Consider the following 17,684-nt stretch of genomic DNA (forward strand, 5'->3'; position numbering starts at 1 on the left):
CTCAAAGGAGCTAGTTTTGGACACCAGTTAAAGCCACAATAGGCTGTGCTAATAAACAAAGCGCTTTAATAAATAATATATAACAGCTTCAGTATATTCACTTACAAATTAGGCTACATAAATAAAACCCCAATAAGTGCTGGTAATAAATCGTAAATTACAGATTCAGTACGTATTCAACCCCGTAGCTACATAAATAAAACCCGGTCACTTACTGTCTCTTGATTTAGATTGAATACTTCTTAATGTCCTATCGATTCCAAAACAGCCTTTCATAGACTACATGGGCCACTGTAGGATTCATTTTCAACTCTGTAATCTCACCCCTTTGTATCGATAACTCCAGCTACATGCCTGTAAGCAGTCTTCCTTCAGCAGTCTACCATACCCAGAATGCATCACTCCATTGGCGTGTGTAAATAGGGTGCGTTCACGTCCCACAGACTTGTCATTCTGCTCAGAATCTGCCCGTTTAGCCAATGGATGCTCAGACTTTCTGCTCAAAATAGTTAGTAAAATTTGTATATCGTATCTTTATCGTGTAGCGTAAAATGCTGTGATATGATTTGCGTTCATATCGTCCACACGTCTGTTCTCTCAAAGTCTCCTGCCAATTTCATGCCCTAGCAAAAGTATATTTGAGCAAATCAGGTTAATAGCGGGTTCTGATTGTATTGTATTGGTGAAAACTGACCTGTCCTGTCCATCTCCACTGATGCCTGCCCTGCTTCTCTTGTCCTCTGCAGGTATCTCTTATTTTATCACAAACAGTTCCTGGAGTACGAGTAGCCTTACCCGAGCGAGCGCAAGCCTTCAAACGACACACAAACCTACCTGAAACTTATAAAAGAAAAAGCAAACTTTTAAAAGTCAGCACTGAGCTACCAGTATCTACTTGACACGGACGTTTGGTCGAAGGAGGGAGGACGGCGGGACCTGTATGGCTTTATGGTCAGGCATGAGGCTCCAGCCATTTTGCACGAGGAGATGAAAATACGCCTCACTTTCACTCCCCTCATCCGCGGCGGACGGAGCGAGGGACGGACAGACAGACGGATGGGAGAGGAGTGGGCACATCTCATTGTTTTGTTTTTATTCCCCCACCGCCCCCCACCTACCCACGGTGCTCCAGCTCCAACTGACCAAGCAATTACGATGTTACGATGGAAAAGAAACCTTTTTATTTTTTTTAATGCATATGGGTCCGACTGCAGGAAGATGGTATTAAGACTTTGCAAGGACTTTTCTTTTCTTTTTTTTAATTATAATTTGTGAATTTAGTTATAAAATACTGTATGGAACTAGTATACATCTATTTTTTTTAAAGAAACCATAAATGCAGTACTTAGACAGGTTTTCAATATAATTAACGCGAGTTGTGCCGAAGGACTGCCGATTTGACAAAGCTGGACAGATCAGTTCAGGGCCCTGATTTTATTTTTTGTTTTTGGCGAGGGCAGGGACAATATATTATATAATATTATATAATATATCATTTTTATTTCATCCAATTCCGGTTTACTTCTTTCCACCCCACTTTTGTAGTGAGCTCCATTCGGGGGAAAAAAAATGTGCTGTCATGGTACACAACTGTTTTTGCGTTGTTTTAATCGTGAGAAGTTTGTTTTTGGTATTAAGATGGAATTTGCTCACTTGGTTGTGAAAAAAAAAAAAAAAAAAAAAAAAATCTGTGTTAATGTTTCAGATGCTCCATTTACCATAATTTCTACTCTAGTGGGAGGGGAGAGGCGGCGCATACGCGATGTATGGTGCACCCTTGCTTAATTGAACAGTATTAATCTTGGCAATGTGTTTGCTAATCCCAAAAGTATCTGTGTTGCATATGCAGGACAAAAAACAGTGCTGTACTGAATCAGTACTCCTATACCAAGCATGCAGTTTAAACTGGATAAAAGAGCAGAGATTGGAGTTTTAGGTTTTGGTTTATTTTATTTTTATTTTTTTTTAACCGTGAAATATCACCAATGTGTGTAAAATCCTCCACCCATATTGCTAGTGAGCCCCAAGGGTCATTAAATAGTATCCGACACTGTTAACGATTTTTGGAGCCTCCTGGTGTTGATAAGACTTATAAACAAAATATATATATATATCCTCAAGTGTGCTGCAGATATTTATTTTTCTTACTTTGAAAGAGAGAACATTGTGAGGGACCGTACAGTGCATTTGATGCCCCCCAGGGCTGGAAGGGCCAGCTGTGGATTTTCAGGGAATCGTCCGAAGAGAAACGAAAAGCATCCGTTTCAGTGATAAACAAAAACATGTACAAGTACTCATGTTAAAGGTGTGTGTTTGAACTTAATACATCTTTATTTTTTTGCTTCTGATCATTATCTTTGTCCCATTGACTAGACTTCGCAAACCTTTGAGAGAGCTTACTTGACATGGAAAATGAAGGGCATTGTGGGGAAAAAGTAGCAGCTCGTTGGGGTGACGCACTTCCCTCCGACTTGGATGTGGTGTCGTGTTACCCCAGTTGTGTGCATCTGGAGACTGACAGCCCTGCCGTTTAGACTGGGAATCGAGCAGGCAGCTCAAGGAGTCCGTGTCGGTCCGTTGTTCCATGAACAACGACGGGTTGGGTTGAACGCGCCAAGGCCGCCACAAACCGAAGAGCCACCAGACAGCTGCTTGGTCTCGGTCCCTCTGGGCTGGTTGGGTGCGTTTACATTCGCTGACAGGATCCGTAGCTTAAATCATGGCTTGGAGAAACGCCTGACCGTCATCTGTCCTGTCCAGTCGTATCTGAGTTGATTTTGTACATCAGTGTGCATTGATTAACCTGCCCAAACATTGCAAGCGACTTGTTTCAACTCCTCGGAGGATGGTGCAAGATCACTTAGTGGGTCATTGCTGCTTCCACCAAATGGTGTGCGAGGGTGAGGGGACGAGCTGGTCCTGCCAACGCTGTTGCTTTCTTTTCCCACAAATGCATTTTTAAATTGGTCAAATTGCTTGCGTTGGGCCAACTCAAATCACTGACGTTCCTCACAGGAGAGCGCACATGCGATGACTGGCTTAGTTATTTATCGAACTTCATGCAACCACGAAATTGAGCTATGAGTCACTGTGGTGATCCAGAATGTGGTTTAAAACCAGTGTTCCTCTGCTTGGTTATCACAAACACAGTTCTTTGGACTACGCGTTACAATAAATGCACGATTAAGGTGTTGGAAACTATTAAGACTAAGCCACATTTATTTTGTCTTTTTTGTCGGATTGTTTTATGGCAAGACATCACTTCAGGGAAAGACGTCCCATTTAGTAAATCTCTTAAACATATTCTTTAATAAACAAACTTGGGATAAAATGAAGGTTTAATGTAACAACGTCTAAGGAGACTTTAAATTTTTTCATTTTATTTTCTGGGTATCGTTTACCAAGTACATTCTGTGCTCCTCATTATATATAATTTTTTTAAGTACTAAATTGAAAAGATTACGGTTTACTAATTGCATGAAGGCACTTTTCTAATTTAATTAGATTAGTTTTTTCAGTGAAGTAAAAAGTGTCATCGCTGAAGACATCTTAAAAGATTTATTAAATTGGGACAATTTCCTCCACCCCCCCATCCAGAATGTGTGTGATAATGAAGGTGTAACAGATTACCATGACCATAAACCTGCCTCCTCTTCTAGCTTCCTCGTGTAAAGCATCCAGTGAGGTTTTAGCTCTTCATTGGGCTGCAGATGCTCATGAGCTGCTGACAGCTTTGAAGTTATTTTTCATTTTAATATAAATGTATATGCTCTTTTTATTTATTTTTTTATGCCGAGAGATCATATTTAACCTACAACCACAGTTGCACAAATGAGTGGATTTGGAAATGTGAGTTTTCCCTTCTCGTACACCGACTGGGACTGGCGCTGGTGTTGCCTCAGTACTTGTGTTCAGATCCGGAGCTTCTGTCCATTAATTGGGCAAGAATGACTTGATTTGACCTGGCAGCTTAAGGGTGTGTTCACGCTTGTAGTTCGGTTCTCTTGGTCCGGACCAAAAACGAAAATGATGCATTTAGTCCTGGTTCGCTTAGCGTTCACATTGGCATTTATAACACCAAACCTAAACAAAAGGCATAATGATAAGGTCACAACCTGATTGGACAGCTTTTATGATGTATATTTTGCGACGGAACTTGCCAAACATCGTTTAAAAAAAAAAAAAAAAAAAAAATCTGAACGCTTCACGGATTTGCGTGTCATCCGTTCGCAGCCAAACATCCAAAACCATGCCGTCTCTTGGGCTAAATGCTTTCGTTGGCTTTGCGTTTTATATGGTGGTATTCATACCAGCTGAGAACAAACGAGGAGAACATAAAATGTGTAAAGGAGGCAAAACTACTTCACTTTTATGTGGCACTGTTCCACACTCCTGTTGAACCCACTTTCCCTTAACCGATCACTGAACATTTTGAACATTTCGAGTAGGCTGGAAATATGGTCGTCGGACCAAATGTTAATAAGGAGCTTTTACTTCCTCATTGCTCTGTTTGCCATCTGCTCGTTTTGTTGTGAGTAGCGTACACCGCTGTTCCCGCTCTATGGGTCGCATCTTGTGACATCACATCTTATTGGTTCATTTAGACGCCTTTGGTCCATGTTGCGTTCATATATCAATCGAACTGCACCAGAGTTCGTTTGGAAGCGGAATGAGACCCGCTTTGCAGGCGGTCTCGGTCCGCTTGTTTGGTGCGCACCAAGGTTTGGGTGGCAGCGTTCACACTTGTTCAAATGAACCGCACTAATAGAGAGCAATCGCACCAGAGTTCGTTTTAATTGAACCAAACCTGCCAAGTGTGAACACACCCTAAGATCACTACAAATAGACTCAAGTAAGCTGCAAACAAGTGTCATTAAAAACGTGTTGAAAATGTGATCCCCTAAATGAGCCAGTGGCATCTTGTTTGTTTTTCTTCACAAATCGATTTGAAACCAAAGCTGACGGAGTTTGCCTCCATATTTCCCAACCGCATGAAAGAGCGGGACACAGGCTGGTACTGTAGCAGGGTCCGCCACGCATCTCCATCCAGGACTCGACTGGGACCGACGGGGAACCAGACCAGTTTGAAACTAACCAGACTGCTCACCTACACTGGAGAAGGACGTGCAGTGTCGGCCCAAACTCCAACTGGGTTTAAACCAAACTATTATGAATCTTAACTGCCGCCATGCAGGAAGAATGAGAGGTTTGAATAAGACTAGAGGTCGTGTGCTTCACAATCGTTTCAACTTTATTTATTTTTTTCGCAAAACGTGAGCATTGAAGGAACTCTTTCACAGTGTCCACCGGATACCCCAGTTACTCTGATGCATTCAAATATATATATCCTACTCATCTCGTATAACTCAATAGGGAATTGGGATCAGGATAACCTCTCATACCGAAAGGGTTCACAGTTGAAATAATGCCAGGAGAAATATGTCCCTGCATTGAAAACAATTCTTACATTCATACACAAGGCTTCAGAAGATGGGAGAACATATCCAGTCCTGAGCACTTCTGAAGGGATGGAAGAATAAAGTGTGCAGTGAGTCGGTGTGTTCACCAACATCCAGTCAAGATACGCTGCCCTGTTGTAGCGCTACAGTTACTGTCATCTGTGAGTCTCTTCTGCTGCTGCACTGCTCTGTTGATTAATTGTGGCCTGACTGCATTTGATTTATATTTGTTTTTTAGCGAATGAAAAGCTGCACCTTTTTGATTATTCTTTGGCCTGCATCATAAGAAGCTGAAGGACCATTGAGTCTGGTTCTGAGATGGTCCCGTCTCCCCAGGCGTCCCCCTGCTCTGTCTGAATGTTACAACAAAGAAACGGTGGCTGCTGTGTGTGTTGGTGTTCAGTTGTGTTAAGCCTGTCTGTATGACTGACCCATAAAGGCGTGAGGCCACTTGGCATGGAGATGTGATCTGGCTCTGAGAGCGGTTGGGAATAAAGACGTCTGGCTTTGGGGAACATACTGCTAAAGGAATCCCTTTTTATTCTTAGGCTTATGAAACTAGTGAGGAAACTAAGTTATTTCATTTATTTATCTTTTAAAATGTGCATTACCGAATGTGGTTTTGTTGTGTGGTGGAGAGGGGGTGTTATACTATAGACATGGTGCAGGTGACACCTCGTACCCCCCCATCTCCCCCACCACTGTGCTCTAGGTTTACAATAACATTAGATTGTGTGGTTGGATTACAATAATGTAATCTATCTACCAGAAGCCGCTGCCTCGAATATTGTCGTCCCACACTTTCAGATCTGTAAGGATTATGAATGAGCATCTTATGGGCATATCTTTCCAAAGCGCAAACGTAGGCAGACGCAGAAGCGCAGCGATGGGATTTCACCTGGGATTGCTGCGGAAGCAAAAGGCTCAGTCGGAGAACAAAAAGAAATCGCATATTGTTGACTACGCCCTCGTCTCTGGATCTGTGTTGTGTAATGCGATGCGATTGTATTATTCAATTGTCTACATATTTGAAGAGTTGAGTGCCTCCTCAGTGTAGTCGGTTGATTAGTTGCACCCTGTGAAGTCTATACTCAGGATAAGTTATCTCTGCCCACCTTATTCAAACTCCAGCGTGAATGTGGTTAGACTTCCAAAGAGCCTTTTAGGATTGTGTGTGTGTGTGAGTGAGAGGTTAAATTGCAAAGTGTCCCATAATGCAGCTTCATCTGCTAAACGGTTTTCTCCTAACAGCTACCAATAACCTTGAAACCCTGATGCAGTTTACACGAGACTCCTCCCACATGAAGACTGGAGTCCTGGTGGTTCCTCATTTCCGTTTAATTCCCAAAAAGCTGGACTAAATCATTATTCCCCAAACTCCTTTCGCATACGGCACAGTCCCACAACGCCCGCTTTCCGACCTTGAAGGCATTTCCAAAACCCGTGACGGCGTTGGGCAATCCGTGCAGCGCTCTCTCGCACGAACCCATTAAGTGCTGGTCTGGGACGGGGAGCAGATGATCTTAAACGTTCTGTCCTTCTCGTAGGGGGTAGAAATGGCCGTGCCGGTGATCAGAGGAGTGGTGGGCGCCGCCTGTTGGTAGATGGGGGACGCCTCTGTGTGCTTGCCCTCTGCTCTCCCGACCGCCTTGAGCTCTGGGAAGCAGTAGAGGCAGGTCTCCGTGGGCTTGGACGCCCCTCTCCATGCATCGGTCTCCAGCGGACCGCCGGACTCGAGCAAGTGGTCTGCAAGAATAAGGGAACTGAGGTCAATGGCAAGAGTCTGACTCAACGATACTCGGTCAATTCCTGCAGATCCACACTGGTCTCGTTATTGCAGAGGTCTCGCTCATAGTAACTATTTTTCACTGGGGTATAATTGACCATTTGTTGATGAATAGCCATTGAGGATCTGAATATAGCTTAAAACCTGCCCTTACTGTGGTTCCATCCCACCACACACTCCTCCCTCCTGTAATAAACACCGTTCTAGAACAGCCGGTCTCTAATTCGTTCCTAATCACAGCTCCAACCTCTGCATCGGCCTGGGAGAGCTGGTTTCAATATGCAACCACAGATGCTTTATGATTGTTCTGGTGAACCTACAAATGAAAATATCTCCAAATGACAAGAGGTTTCATCAAATACTCATCTCAAGAGCATATAATATAGGAAGACGAAGAAGAAATCACCTTTGGAGGACCTGGTGGGCAGCTTGCTGGGCTCCTTGCTCTCGAAGGGAGTGACGATCTTGGTGCGCTTCATCTTCTTGACCAGGACAAGCAGCGCGACGGACAGGGTGCACATGAGGACAGCGAGGGACAGGCCCAGCAGGAAGTAGATGATGGCGGCGTGGTGCTCCGTGAGTCCCTCTCCTACCGGCCTCTGCATAGGACTCACGAGCGTCGGCTCTTGAGGTAAACGCACCACACACAGGCTTTTATCCACTTTACTGGTGTTTTTTTTCCCCCCCAACTACTTAGAAACCCCCTGCTCTGGGTTGGGTTCACAGATGTTCGAGGGCATTTCTTGACTAATTCCTGACTGGATAGGATACGCATTTAAACACACTTAAGGGCTCAGTCTTAATGTTGCAAGAGAGAGGACTTACGTTGGCACACGGCGGAGCACTCCTTTATGTTGGAGGCGCACACCTCCGAGCACTGCAGGCACTGGTCCAGCAGCTTGTCGTAGTAGTTCCCTGGTGTCGATTCGCACTGCAGGACCACTGAGACGGGGAGGAAAATGTGATGAATGAAGGGGGAACACGCAAGAATAAGCTGGGCTGGGTCAGTGTCTGCCTTGTAGGAGGTACCCAGCTCTAATGGATCAGTGCCCTTGTTCTGCAGACTCCTACACCTTTAGCTCCATGGCTTCTCTAGGGTTTAAGAAGTGCTGAATACCCCGGGGGCTCAGCGGGGACCTTCTGCCTAAACTGGGGGTTTTCAACAGTGGTTTTGCTTCAGACGCATTGAAAGAGTCCAGTCCGGTCTCTGACCCCAGGATTTACAGAGGAGGGAAAAGTAACTGAAATAAAACATTGAATATGAAATGCTGATTAGAATGTAAATACAGATGCTCAATACAACACCGGGGTTTCCCCCTGCTCTCTCCCACAGGGTCTGCACAGAACTGCTTTTCGATCCATTCAATTCCGCCGTTTCATCAATTAATTAAACTACTGTATTTAGTTTCCTCAGGTATTGACGTATAGAAACATTAATCTCAGTGGACTTTGACTCACATGAAACACGGGTGTATGTTAAATGCATTCTCTCATAAATAGACCTTTTATACCATATACCCGTTACCCTAGTAATCCAGCCTTGTGCTGCCCTCTAGTGTTTATTTTTAGATTCCCTCCTCAGTCTCTGGAAAAGTAACTTTTGAAGAGAAAAAATAGAAATAATGGATTATATATATTAAAGAAAACTGAATAAAAAAAAAACATACTGCATCTATATAGATGAATATAATCTATCTATTTGATAATTGGATGAAAGATAATGTGTTCCCAAGGAGAGACGAAACTAACCGCAGAAAGGGATGCATTTCTCCGAGAGGTTTTGCTCACACGCATCCTTGCAGGGGATGCACTTGCGGAGAAGTGTGTCGTGGTACATGGTGTCTGGGCATCGCTCCATGGTGCCTCGTGTCTGGAAGGATGAGGAGTCCAATACTTCACGAAAAAAACTGAAAAACTACAAGAACGGTTTCAAAATGCTTGATAAGGATGCATGAAATTCAACTTCAGATACCTGGAATGTGTTTACATAGAACAGTGGTTTTCAAACCGGTCGTGGAGTGCCCCCTTCCCTGCAGGTTTTTGTTCCAACCAAGGTCTTAATTGCTTAATTGAATCCTTAATTGACCAAACAAAGCAATATACCATTCAATTAAGTAATTAAGACCTAGGTTAGAACAAAAACCAGCAGAGCAGGGGGTACTCCACGACCGGTTTGAAAACCCCTGCCATAGAAAATGAAGACTCCAGTAGCACCTCAGGATGCCTGGATACTCTTAAAGCAAAGTTGAGAGATGGATTGTAAGACGCCTACTGAATCACCAGCTCTTACAGCAGTCTGAACCGAAACTCATGTCACAGAAATGTTAAGCTACGCCCCGTCTGCATGTCAATTCAAATGAACCCAGTTAAAATGCAACCCTAAGACTATCAATATTAAGATGGGATTCCCACCCCCAGCTTGAACTGCACACTTAATTGGGAAACTGAACTAGTCCAAATGTCAAAAACAACCTAAAGGCGCTATAACATTTCCCTATATTCTCAATTAAACCAAAGAATAAAAAACAGAACATTTAACATTGTTTGTGTATAATCAATTAAAAAGTGTTCATGCACAATAAAGTTTTCTACAATGAGGTGCTAACCATAAATAAAAACCACTGAAAAGTCTCTAATTCATGAGGTAAAAAGCACTTATTAAGCAGCAGAGACTGCTGAGACAGTTCAATTAAAGTGAAAACCCTAGCAATCCCATTTCAAAAGTGTATATTTGTTTCACCCATATACTGCAATATGTGTCAACACATGCCTGTCCTCACTGGCCCACAGACCACAGTTTAGAAACACAGTGAATCAGTTAATTAATCCCTCAACACCTGGGCCCCACTAATTGATAATCGACACAGCCAGTGAATACAAACAAGAATGTAGTACGATAGTTTACAAGAATAAATCATGGAAAATAATGAAAACATGGATTTGAATGCATTGATTATACACATCTGTCCTTAGCATCAGTCAATCTTGAAAGATTGTCTTAAATACAGATATGGACTACAAACAAAATTGAAATCTCCAATAAATCGATTCATAAATGAACTCAAATTGAATGTCAGTCGGGTCAACTGAACTCAATGTCTGTATCCAAAAAGCTTCTCTTCTAAACAATTATTTAATTACATGAAACCCCTCTGACCGATGCCTAAACCTCGTCTATCACTACAAAAAGAGAAGCTGCTTGGATTCACTTTAATTGAGCTGTTCATCGGCATTAAGGATCTAAAGGACTGAGCTATAGAACTGGATTTGACCTTGTGAGTTGGAGACGTTTTTCCTCTGGGGTAACCAGCCCCCCGTTGTGGAAAACCTTTCTTTTAATATATAAACTATGCATCCATAGAAAAATCTTAAATATTTCTATGTACAACTTTAAAACCCTTCATTACTCACCTTTTATTTAATGTGGTTGGAGAAACACATCTAACTGCAAATACAATCTAAGAATCAATGAGTGAAACTGTAGGCAGCGATGCACGGGGCCTTTAAATGACATGCTTCCAACAGGCACACGGTTAAGTGAACTGTATCCACATGCTTTTTGTCTTAAGCGTTTCATGAATTAATAGATATATATTTACTATCCTATTTCTGACACCATATCCCCAACCACAGTCCAGCTACATGCACTGCACCGACAACAGCATGGGACCCTACAGCCCTCTCTCCACGGCCCCCCGCTCTTCCTAGACTAAAGAGAAATCAACTGCGGAGAGAACCTGCTCTCCTCTCGCCATGCTCTGGAGCACAAGGAGGAGCTGGCGAAAGGACGCCCGCTATGCCAAGATCCCAGGACCTGTGAAAAGCACCCCGATGACAAGTCACTCACCTCGGACGATCGGCAGAAATGGGCCTGGGGCGCACGCTGTCAGCAATCCCCACCCATTTAAGTAGAAGGACAATTTGGGTATGGTTGTATTCAAGCATTTCCTGGGGTTTCCCCTTCACTAGTTAAGCAGTGTGCATGTTTCCTCTCTGCTGCACCAGGAAAGCCCAGGGCGCCGCACCATCTGTGCCGTGATCAATGCTAATGGTATGAGACACTGGAGTTGTAAATCAATTAAGTTTTTCTCACTTTCAGGATTGGGGGAAAAAAAAATCTTTGGAGGTTAGGCCTTGTTTTGCTCAATTATCGTATCCCATGAAACGGCAACTACCCACACAGCACAAAATACAAGAACTTTTTTTTGTTTGCTAAAGAATAAATACAGAAAATCCCTGAAGATTTGCTCAGATTTGCTGTTCCCAGCTGAGTGTGATGAATTACACTCTGGTACAGTAAGCATCAAAATGTTTTTCCTTCTTAAAAAAAACCCAAACACCTTTTTGTATAAAAAGGAAAATAAACTACTGCTAATATAAACACATTCAGTTTTACTGTAGGGAATTACACTGTAAATTGTGGCAGTCAATTATTAAAATAGTGCTTCTGCACACAGGAAATGTATATATTTGATGAATTGCTTATCTATGGTTTTGTATTCCAGAATCTTCCCATTATAGTTAACAATATTTATGTGAGACCTACGTGTTGTGATCTTTGTCATATCAAGTTTATGAAGCCCCCCCGTGCCTGTTGCTCATCTTAAACTAAATGTGTTATCAGTCTTCATTCCAGTATTCACTATTTTTATTGAAACAGTATTCAGCCAGCATTCAAGCCAATGCCTGATGTAAATGTTAATGTCTTTGCTTTGAAAGGTAGATTTAATTTCCTGTCTTCTCTCAAAGTGTCCCAATGATCAAGGTTGGAAACAATAATGATACAAATGTTACAGTACATTTGGGGTGGAATTATATTCAATGTCACACTCAGTACATCATACATATTTATTTCCCTTTCTCTACGCCTCTGAAAGGTACAATATACACCCACAGCACTTGGCCTATTTAGAAGCATTCCCTTATGCAGAAGCATCATGGATACACAACCCTTATACAACGTGACAACTCGATGTGGAAGCAGCAGCAGACACCTCTGTGGACAATCACTCAATGCGAGGGCTCTGCTGTACGGGCCGTTCACAGTGAATGAAGCGTTTGAAATACACGACATCCTGGGTCTTTATCTCTGCTTCTATGATTACTAGGTACTGAAAACGAAACTTTCTTTAGAAAGATGTGCTTGTCACCCTTCGTTAGTCCTGGTAAACAACTCTATTAAGTGAAGCCTTTAGGGAAATACATTGTCAACATATCACCTACTTAGGCGTAAACTTGAATTTATGAACCTGAGCAAAGATGCAGGATGTATAAAAATGCCCCTCTAACTGAGAGAAGGCAAATGCGGAGAGTCATTTAGAGAGATCTGACTGACTCACTGTGAAACACAGCACACTCATAGGGGAGTGGATCGAGCTGAATCTTCCCAGTAACTTAAGATTAAACAACAATGCTCCCCACTGTCCGAAGATATAAGAAACTGCACACTTAGATCAAAATGTCACATTGAAATGCAAATTGAGTGAAACTAGACACCTAACCAGAAGAGTTGTGTTTTGACTGGGCCACCAAACGCTGAACACCACATTGTAATGTCCTTCCTACTAGATGTATATAAATATTTTCTTAACTGAGTGCCATATAATTTGTATAAGTACTTCTTAAAGATACTGCAACCCTGCACTGGATGAAGTGGTTATTGGAAATGAATGGATGGAAGGATAGACTTCTATCTATTTATCTATCTATCTCTCCAATTCACGTATTCAGAATACTTCCATTCCCATTACATTTTTCTCCAGCTTAAATTCAGTAAATCGTTCGATCATATAATTCACAGAAATCGCTCTTATGCTACAATAAAACAATCAACTTTTATCAATAGGTGAAATACATTTATATCGATATGTTATCTTGGATGTTTGTTTAGTTACACTGGATTTTTTGAAAAAAATAAACACCAAGCTGTAATCAAATAAATGAATGCAATTCCTGAGAGTTACTGTACAAATAATTTAGATCATTTATCATTTCCTCTTTGGTAACTTTAATAAAGGGCAGTTCGCTTCAAAACTACCCATTCTAGAAAAATAGAGGGTTGAGCGTTTTCCTGTATCATGTTTTCAGGTAAAAGACCATTATATTAAATGAGTCAGACATGTGCGCGTGTATGTCTGGGTCTGTCTGGGTCTGTCTGTCTGCGCGCGCGCGTGTGTGTGTGTGTGTGTGTGTGTGTCTGTGTCTCTGTGTCTTTGTCTGTCTTTGTGCGTCTCTGTGTGTCTCTTGTGTGTGTGTGTGTTGTGACTCTCTGCAGCTGTTGTCACTGTCAGATGGAAACCACTCAGCGCTGGACAGCTTGAACCATCTCGGCACAGAAAAGAGGAAATGAAGTGGAGAAAATAGCAGTGAGAAGACGAACTCCCCCCTCAAATGGGGAAGTTGGCCGCTTGCATTTGCAACCTTTCTGTTGTTTTACTAAACAAATTCAATATTAATAGTTTCACCATTAAAGCAGCAGTGTTTTACTACCAGAGGAGACCAGATAAAGTACTACTGCTTTCACACCACACTCACACCTCCCTGGAGTGAGGGGAAGGGCTTTGTCTGACTTTTAATCTTACATTGTACTGTAGTGTGCAAATATATGACCAGACCCTCACCCCCGACCACCTGTAGTGTGATTAGAGCTACATATGACATCAATGTGCTGGGACTGGAGATCCAGGGAAACCAACGGAACTAAATCACAGTGTCTTGATGCTTCCATTCTGCCCGAGCATTTATCTAATTATTCTCTCGACAGGATCAGTCCAACAACACTCCTCGGTGTTTAGTTTTCAATTCAGAGTATTAAAGAGAGCTGGAGTCTGTGTTGGAATGTAGTTTTGACCAGGATTGGGGACCCCAGCTCTGAATGATTCAGTACAGTGAGTAATTCAATAAAGACAGACATTTAGGGCAGCTGAGAGCGTCACGAGGCCAGTAATATGTATAATATGGCCTGGATACAGCACAGCGCATTATGAGGTATTATATACAGATCCACGGGTTAATTTTTGTGAAGAAAATAAAAAAAAAAGTTGTACCTTGTTGTATATATGTGTATATATTGTAAATGAAAAATAAACTGTGCTTTTAGATTTGAAATTCATAACTTTTTTTCTCATTCCTGTGTTTGTTATACAAAGAGAAAAATCTGTTTTACCTTTTCCCAAATGTTCATAGCATGCAGTGAAAACTCCTTAATTAACACGACCCCACAGTCAAACGATTGCCAAGACACATTTGTCTTCCAGAAAGCATTAAAATAAGTTACTTGTAAACAAACACATAGGAGTTTCCAAGCTTGCAAACATACTGTCCCCAAACCATAAAAATAAAAAGATTTCTTGTATTGGTTCAGTCCATGTTTTTTCTTTTGAAATCTCTTGGTGCTACACAACAGATTCAGTTTAAAGTACGATGGCCCAAGATCTCGTGCACTTGATGTAAAGCTGCCGTTTTCAGACGTTAATAAAGCAATCCGAAATGTTGTCATCTTTTCCAGTCACGGGTGGGAGACGCCACAGTGGTAGCACACGCTGACTAAACATACATGACTGGAAAATATTAACATGAGTGTGACAGGGGGGGGTTTGGAGGGCAGGGAGGTTTAAAGAAAATGACTATATTCATCAACGGCCTGGCCCAGAAGGTGATGGCCCATGTAAAGATGTTTTTGTAGTGATACAGTAAATTTAGCTGTATTTTGTGTTGTTCTTGAAGAATGCTGAAGTAAGTGGGACACAGCACTACAAATAAAATAAAATAAATCCACAAATCAAATTGTTGAATAGAAATATCACACAGTAAACCTCACAGATACAGTAATGAAATAGGTTCAAATCACACTGCCACACAATCCCAGTGGTTTTCAAACCTGCCCTAGAGGACCCCCTACCCTGCTGGTTTTTATTACTTAATTGAACCTTTAATTCAACTAATCATTTACTAAATCAGAGTCTTTTAATTATTTTTAACAGGAGGGGTTTTAAGTTAAATATAAAATTATGTAAGGAAATGATTAAGTAACCAACTTTTGATCAGTTACACAATTTAAAGAGTCCAATGTAATCAAATAACTTCAATTAAGGGTTCAATTAAGTAATTGAAAGCTCGGCTGGAACAAAAACCAGCAGGGAAGGGGCTCCTCCAGGACAGGATTGAGAACCACTGCTCTATCCGATTCAAACTTTTCCAGTGTTTCAGCAGGTGGCGACATTTTCTTACCGGACACAATAGTGACAATGCACTGTTAACAGTAGGGTAGCATTTGTCATTCAAAGGATGTAGTTAGATACATATAATAGACAATAGATTAACTATACATCTATATTCATAAACAGCAGAAGAAGAACATTCTTGGCTTTAAGGGGCAGGAGTACAGATTATTCTTTTTGCTGTTGTTGTTATGCTCTTACTGCTCTTGAAATAAATAGATATATAAAAACCAAAGAAGTACTGCACACTCTTCTCCTGTCTACACAGGTACTGACACTTCACCTTGTTTAATCATTACAGCCCAGGCAATAGGGCACAGTCTCTGTTCATAAGAGGCTAGAACTAATGTAAGCATCCAGTTCTGCTTCCCTTGGGCAAATACACCGAGAGATGTCAAGGCAGCAGTTACTGAAAAGTTAATGAGAAAACCTCTTGTTCTTTATTAATAGGAATGGACTGTAACGCACTGTTTGTTTTCAGTTTTTATTTAACTCAATTGACCGACGCACTCTACACACATACATTATATAGCACCTGAGCCAACAGCTGTGTGATTCTCAGGTGCTATATAATGTTCGTTGTTTTCTTGTCCAAGACTATTTAATCTAGATAGTTCCTGATTATTAGATGGGGCGGTGGAGAACAAAGGCATAAACAATCCTAAACTCAAATAAGTCCCGTCTCTCAAGGGTGACGGGCACAAATGATGGTCAATGCTATGCTTTGCGGCCGCTCTTTTGAAACCACCTGGTCCTTTGCATCAATAGCCGACCGAATCAAAACATTCGTTCACAAATATCACACACCTTGTGTTGAAAAAGTCTCGGTACTGGTTGCCAGCGTATGCAGACAACTGCTCTGTGCAGCGGCAGTGCTGTGGTATTTCTCTGATGGTTATCTTGGAAAAAAGAAAAGAAAAAGCTCCTTTGGACTCTTATAACAGTTACACATTTTCTTTTAACTCAGGCACAGCTAGCACTTGCTTCTACTTCCTCTGCAAATATTAGCCAAGCAATTGTATTTTTTGTCCACTACCAAGCCACACAAAGCTGCCAAATGTATACTGAAGATTGGTAAACATGGAGTAGCCTCAAACGCTAAGCAAGCTCCAGACAGGAAATGCATTTAGTGGCTCCTGTTAAGACCGAGTACGGTTCTTGGCACCCAAGTGCATCTTACTTTGTTTTTTGTAAACAGAAACATACTATAATCCACCTGAAGCCTGTAGCACTGACATCATGCCCCAGCAGATTTAGTTTATAATTTTGTCAAAACGTAGCTGACATTATGCTGAATGGGAACAAGAGTAGCATACCGCTGTGTGTTCTGTTTTGGCGGTTTGTGGATTGTGGTCTGGGAGCGGTGAAGTGGCAAATCATAAATTAAATGCATATCTGAGGTAAACACACACTTTGGCAGGGTGAGGTTTCCCCTGCCACGAAAGGGCTTGTGACACTTTCAGGTGTGTCTGTCTGCGGAGGCTTGATTGAATGATTGGCCAGCAGGAGAGTGTGGCAAACTGTCAATTATCCCCCTGGACGGGCAACACACCCTTTTTGGTTTGCCAGCACCTGTAACAGAGAGAGAGGATGGGGCAGAAAGAGATTGAGAGGGTTTCTGATGTGTCAGTTCGTGGTGTTTCGGGCCTTTTGCCACGGAAAGACAAATAATGTTGACAACGATTGATGGTTTTGTTCAATCTAAATAATAATAAAATAGTTTCCGAGTCTCCAGTGAACATCGTTTGCCTCGTATGTGCTTTGAAGTAGTGAAATATTGAAACAGGGCTGCTGTGCTGGGAAAAGCAACATGTGCAATTTGTTGTCCAACACATCACATTTATGACTAAAATAAAAACAACCTCCCGGAGAGTGCGCTCCATTGGGATTCCCCTTGGGCGAAAGCCATAGGGATTAGGTTCACCACATGCTTTGAAAAGGTTTCTAAAGATTATAAAAGTAAAGAGTACTTTATTGAGTCAAAATACTTTCTTTCTTTCTTACTCTCCTACCTGTGGTGTTTTATACAGTCATTCGAAACATTCCCATTGGTTCGACACACTTAGGCATCTGTGTGGCTGTTATATAGGTGAATAAAATAGCAGAGGCTTGCTGAAAGAGAGGTTATATTACCAAAGTGTTACAATTGGTTTTCCAGACATGCGATACCTTTGAATAGGGCGCTCGGTTTACCTGTGTTGTATTATTCAAAAGGCTGCT

At 41.8% G+C, this 17,684-nt stretch overlaps 2 protein-coding genes across 4 annotated transcripts in view; one reads left to right on the forward strand and one right to left on the reverse strand.

Moving 5' to 3' along the window:
* Window positions 1-2,120, forward strand: part of usp22 (ubiquitin specific peptidase 22) — a 39,831-nt gene extending 37,711 nt beyond the window's left edge. For all 3 annotated transcript variants that reach the window (XM_066688796.1, XM_066688795.1, XM_066688794.1), the window contains one exon: window positions 747-2,120. In XM_066688796.1, coding sequence (XP_066544893.1) covers window positions 747-789 — 43 coding nt within the window. In that variant the 3' untranslated portion in view covers window positions 790-2,120. The remainder of the gene's footprint in view (window positions 1-746) is intronic.
* A 3,305-nt stretch (window positions 2,121-5,425) lies between these two features.
* tnfrsf13b (TNF receptor superfamily member 13B) lies at window positions 5,426-9,255 on the reverse strand. The gene is made up of 4 exons (XM_066688797.1): window positions 8,995-9,255; window positions 8,071-8,187; window positions 7,652-7,870; window positions 5,426-7,205 (listed from the first exon to the last, which is right to left on the reverse strand). The coding sequence occupies exons 1-4, from the start codon at window positions 9,101-9,103 to the stop codon at window positions 6,949-6,951; spliced, it is 702 nt and encodes a 233-aa protein (XP_066544894.1). The 5' UTR covers window positions 9,104-9,255; the 3' UTR covers window positions 5,426-6,948.
* Between the last annotated feature and the right edge of the window lie 8,429 nt (window positions 9,256-17,684).

The sequence above is a fragment of the Amia ocellicauda genome, chromosome 17, assembly GCF_036373705.1.
Source record: "Amia ocellicauda isolate fAmiCal2 chromosome 17, fAmiCal2.hap1, whole genome shotgun sequence".
Taxonomy (NCBI): domain Eukaryota; kingdom Metazoa; phylum Chordata; class Actinopteri; order Amiiformes; family Amiidae; genus Amia; species Amia ocellicauda.